Source organism: Triturus cristatus, chromosome 4_2 (assembly GCF_964204655.1).
Source record: "Triturus cristatus chromosome 4_2, aTriCri1.1, whole genome shotgun sequence".
Classification (NCBI taxonomy): Eukaryota; Metazoa; Chordata; class Amphibia; order Caudata; family Salamandridae; genus Triturus; species Triturus cristatus.
The window spans coordinates 49,640,767-49,664,218 of record NC_140586.1 but is presented as its reverse complement, the minus strand read 5'-3'; the positions used below and the strand labels follow the sequence as shown (position 1 = coordinate 49,664,218).

The 23,452-nt window shown below is 46.8% G+C and overlaps 1 protein-coding gene across 7 annotated transcripts in view; it reads left to right on the top strand.

Moving 5' to 3' along the window:
• The window catches only part of KMT2D (lysine methyltransferase 2D), a 1,389,531-nt gene that overhangs the window by 156,238 nt on the left and 1,209,841 nt on the right, over positions 1 to 23,452 (top strand). For all 7 annotated transcript variants that reach the window (XM_085600422.1, XM_085600421.1, XM_085600420.1 and 4 more), the window contains exons 3-5: positions 3,200 to 3,311; positions 3,719 to 3,948; positions 4,041 to 4,147. In XM_085600422.1, the coding sequence (XP_085456548.1) occupies positions 3,200 to 3,311; positions 3,719 to 3,948; positions 4,041 to 4,147 (449 nt within the window). The remainder of the gene's footprint in view (positions 1 to 3,199; positions 3,312 to 3,718; positions 3,949 to 4,040; positions 4,148 to 23,452) is intronic.

The following is a 23,452-nucleotide window of genomic DNA, read 5'->3' as shown; positions in this document are numbered from 1 at the left end:
CATATAATTCTCCTGGCCCCCTTTTTTTTTAATTTTTTTTATTAAGTACAAGATGAAGACTTGGGCCATTGTATCTTGCTCCTATAGGCTGCATAATATTTTTCTCTCTTAAGTGACTTTGGAGGCCTTCATCCACACTTAAGAAGATATATTGTGAAAAAGTGCTCCGGGATCCCTGCACGTGGGCAGGACTATTCAGTGATTGGGATTTCAAAGTAGATTCCTCTATGAGAGAACTGGAGTTACAGATCTGAAACTGTTCCTTCTTGTGACTCTGCTAAGGTATTTCGAAATTCAGCTCAATTGTTAAGATTTGGTCTTAGGCATTATTGATTGTAGGTAGATTCTTCATAGTTCTTAATCAGGTGATGTTTTTTGGGTTTGCACATATGGTGACCATTGTCTCTATGGGTATATTGCTTTGTGGCTGGGCTTGATTCACATCTTTGATTCAATGGGCTTGCTTCCTTCCACTCTATACCTGTGTATTGTAGCATTATTATTTTTTCTTGTATTTTTTTAATGGTTTTAGTATATATGTGTGTATATGTATGTATGTATGTGTGTGTATATATATGTGTGTGTGTATATGTATATATATATATATATATATATATATATATATATATATATATATATATATATAGTCAACTGTATTGTACAACTCGATACTTGAACCTGAAGATGGTCCCATGTACTTTTCAGACCTATAGAGACTGAAATGTCGATGAGTTGTCTGCCACAACTACATAAATTGCTCTATAAACTAATAAGCTTCTTCTGATTGGAAGATGCAGCTCTTTAATCAGAGGAGGACAATACAGTTAGGTGGTCCCCTGGTTTTTCCCCTGGGTTGTCCCGAATTATTACTGAACTGAGAAAAAGAATGTTTGGTGATCTGACTCTGACAATGGGGAAGTGTGTTTTTTTTATTTGACTCATGCAATTGCTATACAAAAAGATTAATACAATTCAGGGTAATGGATTAAGAAGTACGCTTAGCTGCAATCTTTAATGTATAAATTACTTTTCTTTTATTTACGTTATAAGTGTTGTGTTATGGAAGGGATATATGGTTACCATAGCCCTAAAATAAGTAACTGAGCTGTAAATAATAACTACAGGAGTCAACTTGATTGTTGAAAAATAACCAAGTGAAAGCATAGGCTTACAGTCTCAACAGTGGCGCTGTTTGTAATTGTATAGGTTACACATGAAAAGACTGTTTCCAATTGAGATGCAGTGAAAGAATAAAATATTATCATTGATCTTGTAGAATTAGGTTGAGAAGTTTAGCAAGTATTATGTCAGGTGTATGTAGTCAGTTGTTAGCAAATCAAAATTTGTCTTCTCAATGCTCTGTGGCATTCTGACTCTATACATTAGACCTTGCGTCATTTGTGCACCTTCTGCATTATTGCTGAAATGTGTGAGGTCTAGTGTCATCACTGTATTGGAGTATTATATCAATATTTGCAGTGTTCAGGTACCGGGGTGTAAATTTAAGAATAAACCATGAATAACCTAGTGGGATAGAATTGTAAATGTAATTAGTGTATATTTTGTAAGGTCAGTAATTCCACCATGCCAATCTTAGTCATTTGTATAATGTACATTTTTAGGTCGAGCCTAGAGTTGGTGCGCATGCGCTACTCTGCAACACTTGTTGAGGTGTAGTAGCGAATAGAAGCCCCCCCCCCCCTCCCCCAATGTGCCATTGACTTGTCATTATACTTCCTAAATGCTGGCTTCTGATTCGTAAAACTGATTGTTAGTCCCTCCTCATCTTCATTTGTCTGTCACATCCCATGGCGATTGGCCCTTTTACACAGTATCTGTTATTTAGTCCTTAAGCACTATTTTCTTTATCAAGTTTCTCTTGCTGCAGGCACGACGTGCTCTGGTGCCTTCTTTACAACCCACCCCTTCTTTACTCCCGTGCCGCCTTTACCTCTGTGCCTTCTTTAGCCCCGCTCTGTGCCTTCTTTACCCTCCCTCCTGTTGTCCGTGCCTTCACCCCGCCCTCCCTCCCGTTGTCCGTTCCTTCTTTAACACCCACCACCCTCCCGTTGTCTGTTCCTTCTTTAACACCACCCTCCTATTGTCCGTGCCTTCTTTACACCCTCCCTCCCTCCCCGTTGTCCATGATGCCTACCATTTGCAGTGCAATAGGTCTTGCATTTACGCAAGTTTGTGCTAGTGGCATTGTAATTGACTGCCTTTTATTTATGTTTTGGATCTTAAAACTCAGTCTTTTACAATGCCAATAGCTTAAACTCGCGTAAATGTGAGACCTATTGCATTGCAAATGCTTGTTTAGATTCTGTTGTTGGTCATATGTTGGATAGCGGTTATTTTTGCTGTCAGTGTGTCACTTGGAGTGTTGAGTTGAGCTTGTAGAATTTAGACCTTTACCATCCTCCATGTAACTTGCAAGTAAGGGCACCAGTATATATTATGCTTTTCTTGTTTGCCATCTTGAAAGTTTCTAAGGTGCTGCATTTTGTTGGTTGTAGAGTACTCAACAGTTTGTGAAGCATATTAAAATCGGTAAGAAAGGAAATTAATAATGCATTCTTCACTACATTGAACAATAGCTTTTTTGAGCATATGGGAAACTTGTGTCTAGACATACGGTGGCCTTCTTGAAAATACAGTGCGTTAGTATTTAAATAAATATGAATATATCAACAAATATGGTGGACTTCATGGAAGCACTTCATAGTAGTATAATTATACCTGAGCTAAACCTAGAAAGAATTAAAAATGTATCCCATTTTTCCATGAGAGTATACTCTTTGCTTCTTCACATGATTGCACGTTTTGTCCCTTGTTTTACTGAGCTGGTCTGCTTTAAGATTTTTAATTCAATAGATTTGAAAATGTAATACTAAATTCTGTGTATGTTGTGTAAAAAGGGACATGCGTGTATGTGCTGCCAAATGCCTATAGAAGCACCAAAAAACATATTTGACTTAATGTATGCCAACAGATTTTGGAAGAAGGACCTTCTACTCAAAGCCAGCATTGTTTGTCCCGAACATACCTTCTACCTCTGTCATGTCACTAAACCATTTCACCTCATATTTTTTCCGCTCTAGTATTATGTTGTTTGATTGTTGCCACGCTTTGTAAGCTTTTTTTTTTTTTTTTTTAAAGAACAGGATTGTTACTGGTTGTCTTCGTTTTTCCTTTGCAGCGGATGGCAATGTGGCTGCCGGGGAGAGCACCACGGACGAAGGAGAACCTGCTAAACTGGCAGAAGGACTTCCTGCTCCCCCGGAAGAGAAAGCCCCTGCTTCATGTACAAGGTAGTATGTCCATAGTGGAGTGGGACGTGAAAAGTAATAGTTTGGTTGGCAGTGTAGAGACAGAGTAAGATAATTGGTGGCAGGACTTGTACAAGAATAATGATAAGCAAAAGTGCAATGTTGTAGTCATGAGTGCATTGTTGGAGAAAGGAGAGTTTGCATAATATGAGTGTACAGAAGTATGTTAGAAATATAAAGGTTTCCTAATGGCTTCTAGTGATAGTGCTTTCCAGAATCTGAATGTGTGTAGTAGATAGAAGCAGTATTTAGGATGTGGACAGGTTACAGTGGAGAGGACTGAACCGGTTTAGCCAGACGATGCAGGCTTTGCCAAATAGTTTGGCACGATTTGCCCTATTTATACTCTCCATACCAACTTCATGGCCCTATGGTTTCTTTGTCTACAGTGACCCGCAAAGGCGTTGCTCTCTTTGTAACACCGGGAATGGGAGCCCTCATGGGCAGGGGGCGCTGCAGAGGTTTGACCCCTCGCCTGAATGGATGGAGATGATCAAGCATGTCCCAAAGGGGGTCGCCTCCTGTCCCAAAAATTCGGTTTCAAAGCAGTTTTGTGGGGACCTTTCCCGGATTGGTTTTGTGGACAGTATGTCACCGGAGGATCTCTTTGAACCTACAGGTGAGGAGACCAAAGACCTAAAGCAAAATGTTTGGCCGTGTACTCTCTCTTCTTTCCTCTATAAAACATCTCGACCTTGTTTTCCTTCTTAGGCCACTGTTGGGTTCATCACTGGTGTGCCTCATGGTCTGCTGATGTCTGGCATGAAGGTGTAGGGCTGGTCAATGTGGACAAAGCTGTCTTCTCAGGGATCTCACAGGTCAGTGTTTATTAAAGTACTTGTTCAGGTGAAAGTTGTAGTGTAAAAGTGCAGCATATACTCACAAGTTTCTTGGCGCTAAAGCATTGTGTAAGTCATCAGTGTGTCATATGTTTTTAATTTATTTCTAAAAGCAAAGTAACAGGTGGTCTAGAATTTATAGGGAAGGTTATTCTTTTTCTTTTTTTACCATCTTTATTGGAATTTTAATAAACAATACAGTAGTCACAGCAACCAGTGGCGTGAGAGATGCAAAATTAGGTAAAAAACATGTAAAGAGCCAATGTTTATTTCTCTTCCAGGGGATTCTCCTCAATAGTCATAAGCACTGAATAGTCCCGCCCACCCGCAGGGACACCGGAGCATGCATGCATGCACGTACGTGTGTGTATGTATATATATAATTCACTTAAAAAAACCATAGGTTTCACACATGTTACAGTTAGCTGGACATTTCACTCGTAAAAAACCAATGAAATTTCCCGCGTTATAGTTAGTGCAGGCAACTATAACTCACGCGACCGCAATCCTCTGCTGATGACGTCAGATATTACATCACTGTATTTAGACACTTATTTACCCATGTCGTCTTCCATTAATCTTTAGCTATACATATATTACAAATATTTATTTTTCATAAAGACACATATGTCATCAGTGATGTCATCAGAATAGTTGCCTGCACTAACTATAACGGGGGAATTTCATTGGTTTTTTACGAGTGAAATGTCCAGCTAACTATAACGTGTGAAACCTATGGTTTTTTAAAGTGAATTTGCAAGGTTTTTTAAATGCTAATTCGTAACTAGAACGTGTGTGAAACCTATGTTTTTTTCAGTGAATTTGTAAGTTTTTTTAAATGCTAAGTTATGTCTTTATTATTATTTATTTTTTTCAGGTTTTTCACCGTGCGCGCACCGTGCGCGCGCTGTGGGCGCTTGGTGCGCTTCGCGCACCGAGCACCCACAGTTCGCCGTGCGCGCACCGTGCGCGCACCTCGCGATTTTTAAAAAAAAAAAAAAATTGTTTTTTTCGCACTTGGGGGTCCTTCTGTGACCCCCTGACCAAGGCTAGGGGGTCAGGAACTGTCCACTCTGCCCACTTTTCACGTTCTCCACCTTTTTTTTTCACCCCCTCAGACTGCGAGAGACAAAATGGCGGCCGACACTTTCTGGTTTCGACCGATTCGAATGTTTACCGACATCTAACAACCAATCAGAATTGCGCTCGCGCACGGCAGGGTGGGCGCACAGTGCGCGCACGGTGCGCGAGTATAGATATTGATATGCTTTTAAATGCTATTTTCTCAGGAAATACTGAACAGATTTACACCAGACCTGCAAAAGGCAATTCCTTGACCTTATGGCTACCTCTCTGCCAAATTTCACGTAATTCTGTTCAGCCGTTCGGGCTCTAGCTGCGACTAAAGGTCCTATGGAAAAATGCATGGGGAAAAGGCGTTTTGGGACCCCCTCTTTTTCTCGGCCCCCACTTGACGAATCTCCCCGAGACTTTCAGGGTAGGAGCTGAACGGAGCGCCCCATTAGTCTTGAAAAATTCGCGAGGATTCGTCAACCGGCGCCAAAGTTATTCAAAATAGAATTTTGAGATTTCCTATGGAAACTAGGTTGTAACTAGAACTATCTACTGGCGACCGCCAGTAGATAAAATAGATATATATATATATATATATATATATCTCCACCACGGCTAAAATTGCATTGTTTTTTCCCCATTTAAAATACATAGATAGATCTATTAAGCATTTCTGTAACATAGAACATAAACGCTTTCACTTTTAAAACAGTTTTTCTTAGGTCTCTCTTGTACGGGCCTCAGAAAGCTGACCACGCTCGTACATGTGGTTTTGCTTTCTGCGGCTGCCATTGGCTTTTGCATGCGTTTTTTTTTTTTTAAAGCCAGCACGCAATTGGGCAAAGGCGGGTTATGCGCCGGGAAACCTCCGGGTAGCTGTGCGCTATATAAATCCAATAAATAAAATAAAAATGTCCCGCCTTTGCTCCGCCCATTCCTGTCGGTGTCTGGCACGCGCATCAGCGCGGCACAGACAGGCTCCTTCAGCCCGCTCCTCACCACTAGTTTCGATTTCCGCCCTCGTTTAGCATGATGCGGAACGCAGAGCCGAGAGCATCTGCGTTGATGAGATGCTGCCAGTAAGTTTTCTCTGCTGAAGGATAGGGGAGAGGCAGGCTGTTTGCCCACGAACTCTGAAGCCCATGGTGTATAGTGCTGTACTGAATTGTGACCCCCAATGGACTGAGCAGAGCTACGACATTGAAGCTGTCGTACTCCAGCCTGCTACTGGTTTCTGATCCCATGAAGAGGTTATCTTGATCCGTACTTGTTACCTTAAGTCAGATGGTTTCTGAAATGATCTAATTCACATTCGATTACTGTAAACCAGTTTCTTTAAAACCGATTACTTTAACCGTTTGGGGGCGCTGCTTGTGTCAAACGCTATCCCAATACTGTAAGCTAAGTGCGAGAAAGAGAAACAGCCATCCTCTCTTTCTTTGTCAAAGAGTCTATCTCCCGTGTCTACCGGGAATGATACACCTCCCCCCCCCCCCCGACACATTTTGTATCCAGTTCTTTCTGATACTCCTAGTATTTTCTTCTTTATTTTGCCCGGTCATGATGTTGTGTATGGGGTTGAAACTGCTTTGAACTGTGTGTACTTTGGAAGCTAGGCATATTCTTGGGTCTGATGAGAAGATGGTGTCTCTGCTTTCGTAAACAAGAAGGTTTGCACAGGCGCTAGGAACAAGGTGCCAGTGTACGCAGCACACGTTATGTACCAACTTTGGCCTAACTGCTCACGGTGCGGTATGATCAACCGGTCTGCGTCCATTTCGCAGTGCTGCGACAGACTCAAATGGCCTGACTGTGACCTATATCCTTTTTTGCTCAGGCACAAATTAAAATCAGTTACAAGTCAAGGCAAAAGCAGAAGAAAAAGAACCAGTGGTGTGCACGCACCACAGAGGAGCGGGGGCGAGGGAGCGTCTTCTAACCCTATAAGGAGGAAGAGGTGCTTAGGCCGAGGAGTGCGAATGGAAAAAGTATATAGACTGATCGGGATCAAAGGTGTTAAGAAGTGTGTCTGTCATTAAAGGACATGGCAAAATGCTCATGGATTGCGGATCGGAGAGCTGCAAAGACATGTTTGATTTACGTAAATGTGTTCACTGATTGGCTGGACAGTCTTTTTGCTAATCTAGTTAAGCTGAGGCCGCACTTCCGGGTTGGCACAGCCCCTACTCCTGTTCTCGCGCCTCTTCGGCTCAGTGGGTGCTGCCGGTCCCCCCACAGAATTAAGTGTGTGTGTGTGTTAGTTAGGGGGGGGGTATGACATATTGTCCTGATAATAAAGGGGGTGTCCGGTGAATAATGTCACTCTAGCTGCTAAACCGGTCATCAAACACAGCAACATTTTAGAGTGCCCAGTGCTGGTGATTGGCAGCGACATGGGGCTGGATAGGGAGGGGTGTCACATCGAGGGGGGTCCTATGGGGACTGAGTCTGAGAGGACGCAGCTTCAGTTTCTCGAGGAAGGGAGACTGTCACACTGGCCAGCCAGAGGCCACAGCACAACGTAGCGCCCGCATATCAGTGTGCAGTGGAGGCCGCTCTGTAAGGGTTTCTTATTGGTAAGAGAGGCCGGCGGCGCTCCCCAGGGTGCCAACCTGCCGAGCAGAGAGAGGGTTCCTCGACGCCCTGACCCACACCCTCTCTGCACAATGAACTGCCATCTGTGCCATGAATCCAGGAGGTGCCCTCTAGGAGTCGCTGCAGTCCCTACTCACACACATCACTAGTAGAGGTGAAAACCTGTTCACCCTGGTGTATCAGGTGTGGCAAGAGCACTGAGGCGCCACACTTGAAAACAGCAAATAAAACTATTAGAGAAAACCCCACTGTGTGATGCCCATTGCAGTTTGCACAGAATCCCCGTGCTCACCCTACCCAAGGTACCAGCTTCAGCTGCTTGGCACGAGGGTGAGGGTAATCTTACACCACTGCTCGCGCATCTGTTTCCTAAATCACCGTAATCAGGTTATTATAAGGAAATAGTGTTTGCTCAGCTTTTCAAATCTATCTTTTGCGAGGACAACCTCCCATTTGCAGAGTCCTAGTTTTTTTGTTTTTAAAAGTGCGGGTTGAGTAGGCACACTTGTACAAGCATTTGCAATGCAATAGGTCTCGGAATTGCGAGAGTTTGAGCTATTGTCATTGTAAATGATAATGCCTTTTATTTTTCCATGTAGGGTTCCCTAGGGCTACTCTTGAATGCAGCACTTTCCAGCTCAGCTTTATTTCAAATTGTACCCAGTAGAGTTGTTAGAAGAGACAGTGGTCAATAATGTACCCCTACATTTTCTAGAGAAGGATGTGAGGGTCTGTTCCTGGGGTGCTGGAGAAACTTTAGTTACAGGGGAGTGTTTTACGTGGGAAGCAGTTGGATAACCTACATATCCCCTCTAGGTGTTTTACTGTGTAGGGTGGGAAGCACAAACAGTCAAGACTTAATCTAGAAGATGTATTGGGTTAGAAGGTTGGCTAAAGTATTGCAGTCTAATAAAATCATAAAGTCAATTTCCATCCAGTGCTTTAACTTCTAAGAGTATTTTCATGTTAGCAGGCAAGTGAAGCAGGAGAAATGACTGATGCAAAAGAGAACGCCAGAAAATGCTAGCATCTTTTGAGTCCCGATTACGACCTCCAATGTATTCATTGTGTTTATGTAGCAGGCGCTACAAAAGAAATACCATGTCAGTAAGGCCATTGGTAACTTGCGGCCCAACTGTGAAGAGGTTTGCACTAATAAAAGTAGATGGCTCGAGGCTACATGTCTGGAGACCTGGATTTTTGGGAAATCCCACTATATATGAATGGGCATATCAGTCCCTAGATTTCCAGCGCCTGTAAGAAAGTGGGTTTCTGTTGCAGTAACCCCCCCCCCCCCCTTTTTTTTGCCTAATAGCTGATGCACCTTTCCTTGTGCCCTGGGCTCCAGCCAATCAGGTGCCCAGGGCCTGTGTTCCTTCCCTAAAAACTGCCTAACAGCCAAAACCCAAATTTGCAAACCCTGGCCTCATGTCAGCCCCTGGTAAATGATACCCTAGGTATCCAGGGCCTTGTGACCAGGGAAGGCCTCTAAGGGCTGCAGCACTCATTGTGCCACCCTTAGAGGCCCTGTACCCTAACACACACACACACTGCTCTTGCAGGCTGAGTGTCTGGATACAAGACAAAACAGAGTCTCGACATGGCACACATCTGTGTGCCATGCCCACAACCTACACTGCCCTGGCATACCTCAGCCACCCCTCTAGCTGGGTGCCCTATGCCAGTGGTGTGGGCACAGAGGCAGGAGCCCTGTGCCCCTACAGTACCCAGGTCCATTCCTGGGTCCTGTAAGTGCAGTGCTGCCATCTAAGAGTATATGGTGATGGGAGCTTGTCAAACACGAACTCCACAGCACCATAATGGCAGCACTGAAGACTGAGAAGTTTGGTATCAAACTGCTCAGCACATTAAATCCACACTGATGCCAGTGTGGGATTTAATGTACCAAGCACCACAGAGGGCATCTTAGAGAGGCCCCCTGAAACCTAAACCTACATTCCACGTCTGTTATGAGGCTGCCTAGGCTGCCACACAGCAGACATGTTGCTGGACCCCTGGGTAGGCGAGCCCCTGCTCTCCTGCGTCTGCAGGGCGAGGTGCTAAATATACTCCCCCAGGATGGGCAGGGGGAAGCTTCAAAGGTATGCCGCCTCTGTGAGCTTCCCCAGGCCACTGCAACCCCCCACTCTGGCGGGAAGCTTGTCCGGAAACCCCAAATAAGGACAGGGGATGTGCCAGCCTGCCAACCCCACCCCTCAGGTGGGGGAGGCGAGGTGAAGCACATCTCCGGGCTCTCGCCATCCTTGAAGATGGGAAGCCCTACCCAATCAGGACTAGGCTCCTGCCCCCCTCCCACAGGAGAGAGGCAGGATAGGGGGTGTACCCACCCCAGGACAGGGATCCATTAGCCCCTGCCCTTCACCTACCTGTAACGCCCCTAAATCTAGTATTTAGGGGCACCCTGAACATTCCTTCCCCAGATTCCAAAATACAAAGAAGAGCAAGAAGAAGAAAGAAGACCTGCCCTGCAGCTGCCAAGAAGAGGAAGACACCAACTGCTTTGGCCCCAGCCCTACCGGCCTGTCGACCCTCGAACCTGCTCCTGCTCCAACCCGGCATCTCTTGTGGTCAGAAACCTCACAAACCCCGGAGGACCTGGCTACCTTTTGGCTCTAAGCCCCTGGGACTCCCATGAGTAGAGGCTCTACTCAAAACCTACTTCTAATCCCTGGCAGCAGCCCGGAACCGCGAACCCAGCACACTCTGCACGAGCTAAGCCTGGCCAGTGCCAGAGTGAACAAAGACCACGAGGACGACCCCACGGCGACTGACCCCGAGTCAGGCACCCAAGGACCTCCCTCGACACTCCTGAAGAAGCCTCAGAACAAGGTGCCCCCCCTACCGCGATCAACAGAGGGTAAGATTTCCCGACACCAAAAGGCACCCCTGCACGCGGCGCCCACGGCCCCCTGTGCCCAATCCCGGGGTACCTACATATCCTCCAACTACCCAACTTACCTCTCGAAGTGGTGGTGGCACCTGAAGAATCCTCGTCCCCGAGCTTGCAGTCTTTTTCTAAACTGGAGATTTCCCATTGAAATCAATTGAGCGCCCGAACGCTCAAAAACACCCTGCACCCAGCCGCCAGAGTGGCCCTGGCAGTGCAACCTCTACACCTACCTACTTCCCCACTTGCCCTGAGTAAGTGACCAGGAGCCCAGCTCCCACAGCCGCGTGGCTTGCTAGTCAGCAGCCACCAACCAAGGCCCCCCTATCCCTCATAGGATAACATTGGGCCTAACTCTCCCTTCACCCGGCTGCCCTAGAGTCGCTGAGGGTGAACCAACTGTACCTACCAGACCCTGGGGGACCCCTGAGTCTATGCCCAGAACCTCAACTCTGCCAGTCGAGTACTTACCTTTAAACCGATAACTCTATTTTCTTCATAGGGTAACATTGACTGGCTTTTTCCTGAAATTTCTTCTAAGTGTGGACTTTTCAAATCCTAAAATATTCACCAAAAATCAGCCGAGAAACGAAAATACTCCCCTGCTCTTAGGTGAGCTCCCAGTGCTGGATCTTGGTGCCCAGCACTGACTCTGAAAAATACTTACAACTGTACTTACCAGTAACCCAATTTTCTCCCCTAGGAAATCATTGACTGTTTTTCTGTGAAATTTCTTCTAAGTGTCCATTTCTGCAATCTTTAAATATTCTTTAAAAATAGTATATCTGAAAACGTAATTACTTGCCTGTTTTGGATAAAGGTCCCAGTACTGAGTCTAGGTACCCAGTACTGGATTACAAAAGTAACGAGAACCTACTGTACCTGCAACTTGAATTTTCTTCCATAGGAAATCATTGACTGTTTTCTTTGAAATATTTTCTAAGTGTCCACTTTTAAAATAGGTAAATATTGTTTAAAAATCATCACAGTAATTAAGTCGACTTTCATCACTTGATTCTAAGTACTTACCCAGGACTGAATCTAGGATCCAGTCCTGGAATTCTAAAAGTAATCTGTTGCAAATAACTTGAAATTTCCATTGAGCTCAATGCATTGTTGTGTTTAAAATAGTGTTGCCTATTGCAACCACTTGTAACTGTTTACAAAAGTCAATTGCATATTGCAAAAGTATTTATATAAAGCATCTAATTCTGAGAAAGTATATTTTAATGCCAAGTGTTGGTTCTAAAATAAAACAAGCATATATTTTTTATATATAAACCATTGGCCTAGAGTTCAGTTATTGTGTGTGAGACCATTTGCTGACTGAGTGTGTACAACAAATGCTTTACACTGTCCTCTGATACTGCCTTACTGCTCGACCAAGCTACCACTTTAGAGAGTAAGGTTATACCTAACTTTAGCCTCTGTCAAACCCTTGGGGACTGTGGACTCTGTACACCCTGTACCTATTAAGGAACAGTATATACAGAGCCACTTTCTCACAGCGCCTGGATACCCTATCGGGTGATTAGCCGCGCGTTATACATCTGGATGGATTGATTGATAAGACCTCTATCATGAGCATTTTTTATGTAATATACCATATGTAGCATCTTTAATCGGACCAGTCTAAACCCAGCTCTAACTGCACCTCCTGTGGATGCCTGCATGCTTCTGCCCCATCTGCATCCGTTAACAGTCTCATTCTCTGGAGCAAAGATCGTTGAGTTAAGCCCAGGGACCCTTTAAAGGTGACCCAGGCTCGCTCCTTTTATAAAACTATTTTGAAAAGAAGCAAAAATGTGGTAAATGAAAACTGGGAGCGATTAGTAACAGCTCCTGAGAATAAGAACTTTAAGATTTTTTTGGTCCACTGAAAACTTGTGTAGGCTAAATAATCGTGGTAATATAATGAGCTGCCATATTAGTGGTGAAAAATAGACTAATCGCTTCTCAGCTATTTACTGCTCTCCGAGTAGTAACCCCATGATGAGAGATTCAGAGACTTATTTTAACAAAGGTATTACATTTGATGGTGTTACTCAAGCAATTTGTCGGGGACAAGCAAGTAAAGCGCCAGGACCCGATGGGATGCCAATTGGTCTGGTGAGAAATAATTTTGATCTGTGTGCACCTCCATTAACAAAAGCTTTTAATAATCTTGATAGTAATCTATTACCAGGCTCATGGTCTACTTCGATCACAGTTCCAATTTTCAACAAGCATTTGCAGTGCAATAGGTCTCGCATTATTAAAGTTTGAGCTATTGGTGTTGCATTATTTAGCAATGCCAATAGCTCAAACTTTAATAATGCGAGACCTATTGCATTGCAAATGTTTGTTTGTAGAGAAAAAGACAGAGTAATAGAAGACCTTGTTAGCCCATAGGCTGCATAGATAAACCATAAACCATAAATGAATATTGGGGTGTCAAATTTAATAAAATATCTACTTGTGCACGGGCAGATTGCTTCATAAATGTACTTGTCCTGTAACAAAATCCACTTGTCCCTCTGGTGCCATGTAGTGCGGCGACCATTATGGAGGATCAGTGGTCGCAAATCTCAGACTGCTGTGAGGACAAAGTGACTCTCAAATGGCCAAGTACTCCCTTCGATGGTGGATGAAGTGTCCTCATTTGTTAAAAGGGTTAACTTTTCATGAGGACCTTCCCAGCCAGATGCTTATCATGGATGTGTCTCCCCAAGGCTGGGGTGCCCACATGGGCCCTCTCCAGGTTCAGGGATGGTGGTCCGAAGCAGAGAAGGGGTACAATATTAACATGTTGGAACTGAGGGTCATTTTTCCCTTCCAACCAGTCACGCACCTTGTTAGTTCAAACGGACAATACCACCACCATGCATTACATGAACAAACTGGGAGGAATCTGGTCAAAGTCCTTATCTCTAGAGGCTCGAGATATATGGAGGTGGCTACTGGCCAGAGGGTTGACCAGCTCTGCGATCCATCTCCCAGGCACACTCCATGCACGCAGACGCCTTCAGTTGCAACTTCGCCGAAGCTCAAGACTGGGTGTTATACGATGAAGTTGCTGATATTTTCCAACGATGGGAAATTCCAGTCCTCGTTTTCTCTCCAGAGGCAACAAACGAAAAATGCAGCGTCTTTGCATCCAGGTATCCGCAACCAGGCTCCAGATGGAATATGCGTTAGATCAGCTGGCCAGAAGCATTACTATACGCTTTTCTTCCAATACCACTCATCCCTCTCATCATCATTAAGTTTTACTGAGCCAAGACCAGAAACATTCTCATCACACCGGAGTGACCTCGCCAATGGTGGTATCAGGAATTTCTGTCCAATACACCACGCCGGAGGTTGCCATGCAGACCGGATCTCCTCTCCAAACTCGAGGGGACGTTGTTCCACCCCAATCTTCCCACTCTGAGCTTGACGGCATGGCTCCTGAATTCTTCCAATATGGACAGCTAGGTATTTCACAATACTGTATGAACATTTTGAAAGAATCTAGGAGGCCATCTATAAGGAAGTCTTGCGTTTTCAAATAGAATTGTTTGTTTGTAGTGCATCAACAATGGTCATAGTCCCATCCTAGGACATGAGCAAATTATCCTTCCCTACTTATTGCATTTGGCCAAATCTGGGCCCCAGTTCTCATTGATAAAGGTGCACCTGGCGGCCTTTACAGCATATCGTAAGTGACCCGCAGGTTTCCTTCTTCCAAATGCCTGTATTTAAGGACTTCCTTGATGGTATGAAGGTCTTCTCTCCAGTTAGGTCTCCCTCGCCTCCTTGGGATCTTAATGTAGTCTTTTCTACATTAATGGGTCCCCCTTTCAAACCCTTACAGAAAACATCCCTACAGCACCTGACTTGGAAGAACGTTTTTTTTAGTGACAATTACCTCTGCTGGAAGAGTTGGAGAGATCCAGGCTCTGTGTTCTAAGGATCCTTGTCTGATTTTCTATTCCAACAGGGTGGTATTGAGAGCACATCCTAGTTTTTTACCAAAGGTTTTCCTGATTTTCATATTAATCAGTCTATTACCTTACCTGCTTCCCCCCCCCCCCCCCCCCCGAACCCTTACACCCCTCCAGAGAGGGCGTTATATGCATTTGAATCTTAAAAGCATTCTTAAATTCTATCTTGATAAAACCAAGGAAAATGAGGAAATCTGATTGTTTATTTATTAAATTATGGTCCCATGCGCCCTGGCTTTCCTTCTGTAAACAAGTCATTGCTAGATGGATAGTCTTTCATTTCCTTCTCTTACCAGATAGCCAACAATCAACTCTGTGGTAAGCCGAATGCTCATTCTACAAGGGGAAAGCCTTCACTACAGCCCTTCTTAGAAATGTACCTATTGCGGAAATATGACAAGCTGCCGCATGGTGATCGGTACACCACTTTGCTCGCCATTATTGCATAGATTCTGACACTGAGGCAGATGCCCAGTTTGGGCAAGTCTTGTTAAAGAACCATTTTGGGTAAATTCCCTTTAGTGTTAACTGCTTTGGTGTTTGTCTGCAGACGTTTGGGATGGGCTTGCTAATCTATTCAATGCATATTACTATTGATGAGTGTCGCCTGAATGATGAGGATAAGTTACTTGCCTGTAATCCTAGGTTCGAGGTATGTGAGCTGTAGATCACATGCTTTGCATAATCCTACCATATAGTATTTGGCCCGGATGTTTGCAAGTTGTTTTCGAAGAAGTCTTTCCAGTCACAAGGTAAGGTGACTCCTCTTTTCGGTTATAGTGTGCATGGTCATCAACTCCATTGTTAGATTGTTTTTTTTCCGTCATCAGGTTCGGACATCTATTGCTGCGCTCCAGCTCAAAGACATTCTTCGGGTTCCCGACAGTGCGCAATCCACTCTACCCGTGACAGTATTGTTTCGTACGTGTATCCCAATTCTTCGCGTATCGGTCGAAGAAAACTTCTATTGTGAAAACCGTCTGGCCTAACGGCGTCTGTCACCCTCACAGTCGATAGAAATTCTGTCCTCGGTGCCACGCAAAGTATCCGCGCATCGACTCGCACGAAGTGTGCAACTTGTGCTCATCTCCGGAGCACAACGAACAGGACTGCGTCGTGGAATGCAATGCCAGAACATCCAATACACGCTGGACATCTTCGGTGAAGGTTCTGAGCAGGAAGAATTCGATGCTCAAGGGGGCCGAAGAGGAGCAGGAAGACCCTGTAGCCATTCCAGAATCGGACTCTGAGATGGAAGACGACATACCGCAAGGTCAACATCCCTTGAGTACCGAGCACCCCTTGCCCCGAAATCCAATTCAGGCCAAACAAAAGGCTTAGGCTCCACCTCTGTTTTTTTGCCACGGTCGGCATCGAGAAGATGTTTCTCCCGGCTTGGCACCAAAACACATCATTTAGCCTTCCGGCTCTGGATCGAGCCAGCCAAAGTCAGGCTCCTAGTCGAAACCTTTGGGATAGAACGAATAGTTTCTTACCTGTCGGTGTAGTTTTGCAGCTTGAAGATCTTTCTGGATTCACTATGCTGTGCATTATTCCGCGATCTTGTGGTTGGGTCCGGATTCGTAGTCTTTTCTTTGTTTTTTTTTTTTTTTTTGTAGCCCAGGTGGGCGTCTACGTACACCATTTGGTGCACCTCCCGTGACGTCGTCGTGCTTCCTGCGGAAGTCCCACCTTTGGGGCGCCATCTTCGGGTTCTTTTTTCCTTTCCTCTTTTTTTTTTTTTTTTTAACCCTAGGCGATTGATTAATCCTTCTTGTTCCTTTATCTGTATGTTTGTATTTCTTTGATCTTTCCCATTTTACCCCCTCTTCCTCCAGCCTCATCTTCCTGGCGGAGGTGGGTGGGTTCGCTAGTGAATCCAGAAAGATCTTCAAGCTGCAAAACTACACCGACAGGTAAGAAACTATTCGTTTTGCAGCGTGAATCTTTCTGGATTCACTATGCTGTGCATCGATTTTGTAGCGGTTTTCCTAGTTCTGTGGCGGCTGGGTGGTAGATGAGCGTTGGTCGTTGAAAATGTGCTGAAGCACCTTCTGTCCAACCTGTGCTTCCTTGTTCATCTGAATGTCCACGCAGTAGTGTTTCGTGAACGTGTGCACAGATGCCCAAGTTGCCGCGAGGCATATGTCCTGGATGGGCGTGTTCGCCAGGAAGGCCACGGTGGCCCCTTTCTTCCTTGTGGAGTGAGCCTGCGGCCCCTCCGCTAGCTCCTGTCCAGCCTGTTTGTGGCAGAATTGAATAGTGAGGGCAATCCACCTTGTGATGGTGCCCTTAGTCACTGGTCTACCCATGAAGCTAGTAGCAAAGGACACAAACAGCTGTTTCGACTTCCTGAGTTCCTTGGTTCTCTCAATGTAGTGCATCACCGCTCTTCTGGCATCGAGGGTGTGCAGTGCCTTTTCTGCGTTTGTAGTCGGGTTTTGGAAGAAACTTGGTATCTGGATAGCCTGATTTATGTGGAACGCCGACACTACCTTTGGCATGAAGTGTGGGTCCGTTCTCAGGACTATTCTATCTTTGTGAATCTGAATGTAGGGTTCCTGCAGCGTTAGTGCTTGAAGCTCGCTCACCCTGCGTAGTGAGGTTATGGCCACCAGGAAGGCTGTTTTCATAGTCAACATCTGCAGTGTTGCCTTGTGAATGGGTTCAAACGGTGCCCTCATGAGCTCCGTCAGGACCACATTCAGATTCCATGCCGGCGGCGGCAACCTTTTCGGGGGGGCCATCCTTTTGGCTCCTTCCATGAATCTCCTCACCACCTGCGAGCTAAAGAAACTTCCTCCTTTTTCACCTCTGGTGTAGGCCACGATGGCCGCTAGGTGTACCCTTAGTGAGCTCGAGCAGAGGTTACTCTTTAGAAGGTGTGTGAGGTACCTCAGTACTGTTGAGTCTCTTGTCATTCTGTTTTGCAGGCCCTTTTTCCGGCACCACACAGTGAACCTCTTCCATTTTGCGCTGTAGCATTTTCGTGTAGTTGGTTTCCTCGCCTCCCGTAGCACTCGCATCGTGCTCGGCGGCAATCTTAGGTGCGCGAACTCTATGTCTTCAGGAGCCATGCCGCCAGGTTGAGGGTCTCTGGCTCTGGGTGCAGGACCTCTCCGTTTTGCATTGAGAGCAGGTCCTTCCTCCTCTCGAACCTGTATGGGTCGCCTTGTGCCATTTCTTGAATTTGTGAGAACCATGTCTGCCTCGCCCACTGCGGAGCCACCAGGATCAGGGTCATGTTGCTGGTTCTGCACTTGTCGAGCACTCTGTGCAACAGGGGTATCGGTGGAAAGGCGTAGGCAAATGTCCTCGACCAGCTTATCCATAGGGCATTTCCCTTGGATTGCTGATCTGGTTGCCTGGACGCGAAGCTTTGGCATTTTGCATTGTGGCGTGTTGCAAAAAGGTCTATTGTGGGAGTCCCCCATCTCCGGAAGAGTTTCTCCGTTTCCTGGCCATTGAGCTCCCACTCGTGTGATGCTGAGGTCTGCCTGCTTAGCCAGTCTGCCTCTACATTGTCCTTCCCCGGTAGGTGAATTGCCAGTAGATCTATCCTGAGAGGTATGGCCCATCTCCAAATCTCCTGAGCTAGGGATGAGAGCGGGAACGACTGTGTCCCCCCTTGTTTGTTGATGTAGAACATCGCCGTGGTGTTGTCTGTTTGGACCAACACCCTCTTGTTGAACAGGTGCCTCTGGAATGCCTTCAGGGCTAGCAGGATTGTTTTCAACTCGAGGTAGTTGATATGGCGGACCGCATCTGCTGGGGCCCATAGACCCCTCACTCTGAGGTTGTCCATGTGCGCTCCCCATCCCTTCTGCGATGCGTCCGTGGTAATGGTCACTGTTGGGATTGGTGGTGTCAGGCTTCTCCCTGCTGTTATGTTGCCTCTGTTCCACCAAGTTATCTCCTCCTGCACTGCGTGCGTAACAACCACTAGATCCTCCCAGCTTCCGTTTGCTTGTGACCATTGTTGTTGTAGCCATTCCTGGAATGGTCTCATGTGCAGGCGTACATTCGGCACCAGCTGGATACAGGACGCCATCATCCCCATCATCTTGCTCACAGCCCTCACTGTCAGAGCTCGCCCCTTCTGGTAGAGCTTGGCCTCCTTCAGTAGAGCCTCTGTCCTCCTCTCGCTGGGCACTACTGTACTGTTGCGGGCGTTGATTTTTGCCCCCAGGAAAATCTTCACCTGCTCTGGTTCCATCGATGATTTTCCCCAGTGGATCGAGAATCCCAGTTTTGTGAGGGTGTCTGTTACGCGTTTTGCGTGCCTCTCGCACTTTCCGCGTGAGTTTGCCTTGACCAGCCAGTCGTCCAAGTAGGGGTAGACATGTATTCCCTGCCTTCGTAGGTGCGCCGCTACCGCCGACAGGCATTTTGTAAAGACCCTTGGTGCTGATTTTAATCCGAAGGCCAGGGTCGTGAACTGGTAGTGTTCTTGTTCGATGTTGAATCTTAGAAGGCCCTTGTGCCTTCTGTTTATTGGGATGTGAAGATAGGCATCCTTGAGGTCCACGGTGATCATGAAGTCCCCTTCTCTTATCTGTGGCAGAACCTCCTGCAGTGAAGTCATTTTGAACCTTTGCGTTCTGATGAACTTGTTTAGGTAACGGAGGTCTAGTATGGGTCTGAGGTCTCCGTCTACCTTCGGGACCACGAAGTAGTTTGAGTAGACTCCTTTGTTGCGTTCTCTGAACGGCACTGTCTCTATGGCTCCCTTTTGCAGGAGTTTCCGCGTTTCTGCTCTGAGTATTGCCAGTTCTTGGGCCGATCTCAGTCTTCCCCTTGGTTTCCTGTTTGGAGGTCTTTTCTCCAAATCTACGCAGTACCCGTACTGCACAACGTTCCGTATCCACTTGTCTGTGGTTATACGCCGCCACTCCTGAAGGTAGAACCTCAGTCTTCCGCCTACTGGTGTCGTATGCTCGTAGGCTCTTGAATTTTCTCTTCCCCCTGATGACACTTTTTTGCGCCTCACCCTTGGGGTCCTGACGAGGGTAGGCGTCCTCTTGCGTGCTGAGTCACTTTGTCGAGGGCTGCTCGCCCCCTCTCCTCCTTTGGCCACGTCCGTTCCCTCTCCCGCGAAAGGACTGGCCCCGAGGTTGATATTGCCAGTTTTGCTTCTGTTGACCTTGTCCGTGACCTTCACCCTGCTGACCTTGTTGGAACGCCTGGTGCGACGTCCCCTGCTGGCTTCCTCCCCTACCGTAGGGTCTTCTCGAGGGATTTCCTCGCCTCATTCCCCTCAGCTGTAGGGCCCCCATGGACCTCGCCGTCTCGTTTTCTTTTTTCAGCTGGGTGAGCTTGTCGTCCACTGTTGCTCCGAACAGTGTCTCTCCATTGAAGGGGGTGCCAAGGATGTTGTTCTGCACTTCCGGTTTGAATCCCGAGATTCTTAGCCATGCATGCCTCCTCTCTGTGACCCCTATGGCCATGAGTCTTGCTGAAGTCTCTGCCCCATCCAACGCCGTCTTTATACAGGAGTTGGCGATGTTTTTGCCTTCATCTATCAGGTGAGAGGCTCTCTGCCGGAATTCTTCTGGGAGGTGCTTTACTAACTCCCCCATCTCATCCCAGTGCTGGTACTGGTGTCTATTGAGGAGTGCATTTGAATTCGCCATGCGCCAGTGCATTGCGGCGTTCCTCTCGACCTTTCTTCCTGTGAGGTCAATCCTCCTGCTCTCCTTATCCGGGGGTGGGCCCGAAGTTGCTGGTACGTTGGCCCTTCTCCTGGCCGTGGAGGCTATGATGGAGTCCGCGGTCACGCTACCCTTGATGTAAGGGGGGTCCAGGGAGGAGTGCTTATATTTCTTCTCTGTCCTGGGCGTGATCGACCGGCAGGTTGCAGGTTCCTTGAAGGCTTCTCTCCCCTGATTCATCACGCTTTGTAGCATGGGGAGGAACTGGCTCCTTGTCTGGATGGGGAGCAGTGTCTCGACGAGAAAATCGGCTTTCGGTTTCTCCTCGTCGAGTTTGACGCCGAAGGCCATTGCTGCGCTCCTGACCACCATATTGTAGACCCCGATGTCGTCGGGTGGCGAAGGCCTCGAAGGGTACGTGTCCACGGGCTCCTCCGGGTTTTCGGTGTCGAGATCGTGCCATTCGACGTCGTTGCTGGTAGATGCCGCCGATTCGTAGAACGACCGTTGGTCTTCTTCCTCGGCTTCTCCCTCATAATAGGGCTCTTCTTTCTCTTCGAGTTCCCTTGTCAGCCCTTCGGCGTCGAACTCGTCTTCGACCTCCTCGACGTCCGCTGATGGAACCGTTGGAATCTTGAATTCCTTCATTCTGGCGTCGAACTCCTTCTTTCTTTGAAGGATGTTCTCCATTTCGGCCTCGAGCCGCCTCTTCTTCTTCTCCATCTCGGAGATGCTTTCGGCGTCGACCGCGGGTCTTTTCGATGAACCTTGCGTCGACGTCGAACGTTCTTTCTGCGTCGATCGGCCCGTTTCATGGGATGATTTCGACGACCCTTGCCTTTCGGCGTCTTTCGGCACCGGGGAGTCCTTATCTAAGGATCCGCTCGGCCTCTTGTCCGTGGTTCCCCCTTTGGACGTCGAAGTTTTCGGCGCCGGGGCTCCCTTCGTGGACTTTGACTCAGATTTTCTCGAGTCACCCTCGTGTTGTCGAGGTACTTTTTGTTTTGCGCTCGACGATTCTCTTACCTCGTCTTCTTTTTTCTTGTCGGTCTCTACGACCGTGAAGTTTTCGGCTGTCTCGGCGACGTTGTCCTCGTCGTCTGAGGAGAGGCCCAGAGCGTAGAGCGTCGGGGGCTTCCCCTTGCCGTCCATGCTGGCGTTGGCCCTTCTCTGCCGCTCTCTCACCCTGAGTGTCTTCGGCGCGAAGGCTGAGCAGGCGTTGCAGTCGATACTCTGGTGATCGACCGGTAGGCAGAGGTTGCAGACCGGATGCTGGTCTCTCTGCGCGAACTTGTGGTGGCAGTTTGGGCAGAACTTGAATGGCGTCTTGTCCATTGCGCTCAGGGTCTCTGAGCGTGCATTCTCCAAGGCCGTCGAAGAAAAGGGCGCTGGTCCTCCTTTCTTCGCGCTCCTGATGAAATCTTTTCCTTTCCTGATATCTTCTAGTGTTTCTATCGACGAAACTCGCTTTTCTTCCTTCTTCCTTCGAGTGTAATTCTGGAGCTTCCCGATGACGATCCAGACCCAACGGCGGAAAAAAGAATCTGAAGATGGCGCCCCAAAGGTGGGACTTCCGCAGGAAGCACGACTACGTCACGGGAGGTGCACCAAATGGTGTACGTCGACGCCCACCTGGGCTACAAAAAAACAAAAAAAAAAAAACAAAGAAAAGACTACGAATCCGGACCCAACCACAAGATCGCGGAATAATGCACAGCATAGTGAATCCAGAAAGATTCACGCTGCAAAAGCCAAAGACCACTTTGGAGCCAAAATCTACGATGCCGAAATCGAAAACAGCTTCCGAATCCAAATCTTTCGCGCTGAAAAGTAATTCCACCCCAGTACTGAAGTCCTCTGCGCTGAAACGAAAAAATGCTCCTTTGCAACTGCAGGATCCGATTTTAGACGTTCCGCCTCCCAAATTGGGCCCAAAACAAAAGGAACTTTCCATTAATCCTGATACAGGACATCTTTCTACTAAACTGCCTCAGAAGCGCAAACCTGTGTCAGAGGACACATCACATTCCTTTGAAGAGGAAGAATGTCGGCACTAAACCCCTCTCCTCCTCCCCTCTCCTCCTCCACCACATTCCCTTACACCACCTTCTCCACCATTAGAACATTTACTTATTACACCAACTAACTCTAAAACCACAGCCTGATGATCATGATGATGGAGATGGTGGGGATGATCTTTTACCAGTAGTTCCCTGGAAAGGCTACAACACTGACTCACCCACAGACAACGACCCAGACCTTTACCCTGCAAAATCTTCCCCTCCTGACGACAACGTAGGATATCTAGAATTACTGGCTAGAGCTGCAGAATATCACGGGTTACAATTACACAAGGAATCCCTAGAGGAAGATTTCTTATTTAAAACGCTTAGTAACACACAAAGGTCTACCCAGACTCTCCCTATGCTCAAAGGCATGATGAGACATGCCGATGATATATTCAAAGACCCTTTTCTTGCTTGTATTCTCACCCCCAGAATCGACCAAGTCTAAGCCGGCTCCGTCTGATCCAGCTTTTATTCGAGGGTAGTTACCACTAGACTATTTGGTAGTCTTGAATACCCGTAAACTGACTCATTCACAAAACTCAGGGGATGCCCCCCCTCTAGACAAAGAGTCGAAATTGATAGACTCCTTTGGTAAAAGAGTAACCGCCCAAGCAGTGAATCACTGGTGCATTGCCAACACCCAGTCCCTATTCGCCAGATATGATGGAGCGCACTGGTACGAAATGGAGCAATTGCACCAATATCTCGCAGATGAGCACAAGGCTAAAGCTCAAGATTTAGTGCAAGAAGGAAAGCTCATTTCCAATTCCTCTATTAGATGTTCTTTAGATGCTGCTGAAACTGCAGCTAGAGAGATCAACACTAGTGTGTTGCTGAGGAGGCACGCGTTGTTGAGGATTTTTGGTTTTAAACCTGAAGTCCAACAATCCATTTTAAATACTCCATTTGACAGAGGGCCCAAAGTAGGTAAGTCATTGCAGAAAATGAAGAAAGATGCAGAAGCGGCCAAGTCAATGGGAGCCCCACAGTCTCCAGTGTAGGCAGAGTTAAAAGCACCTTAC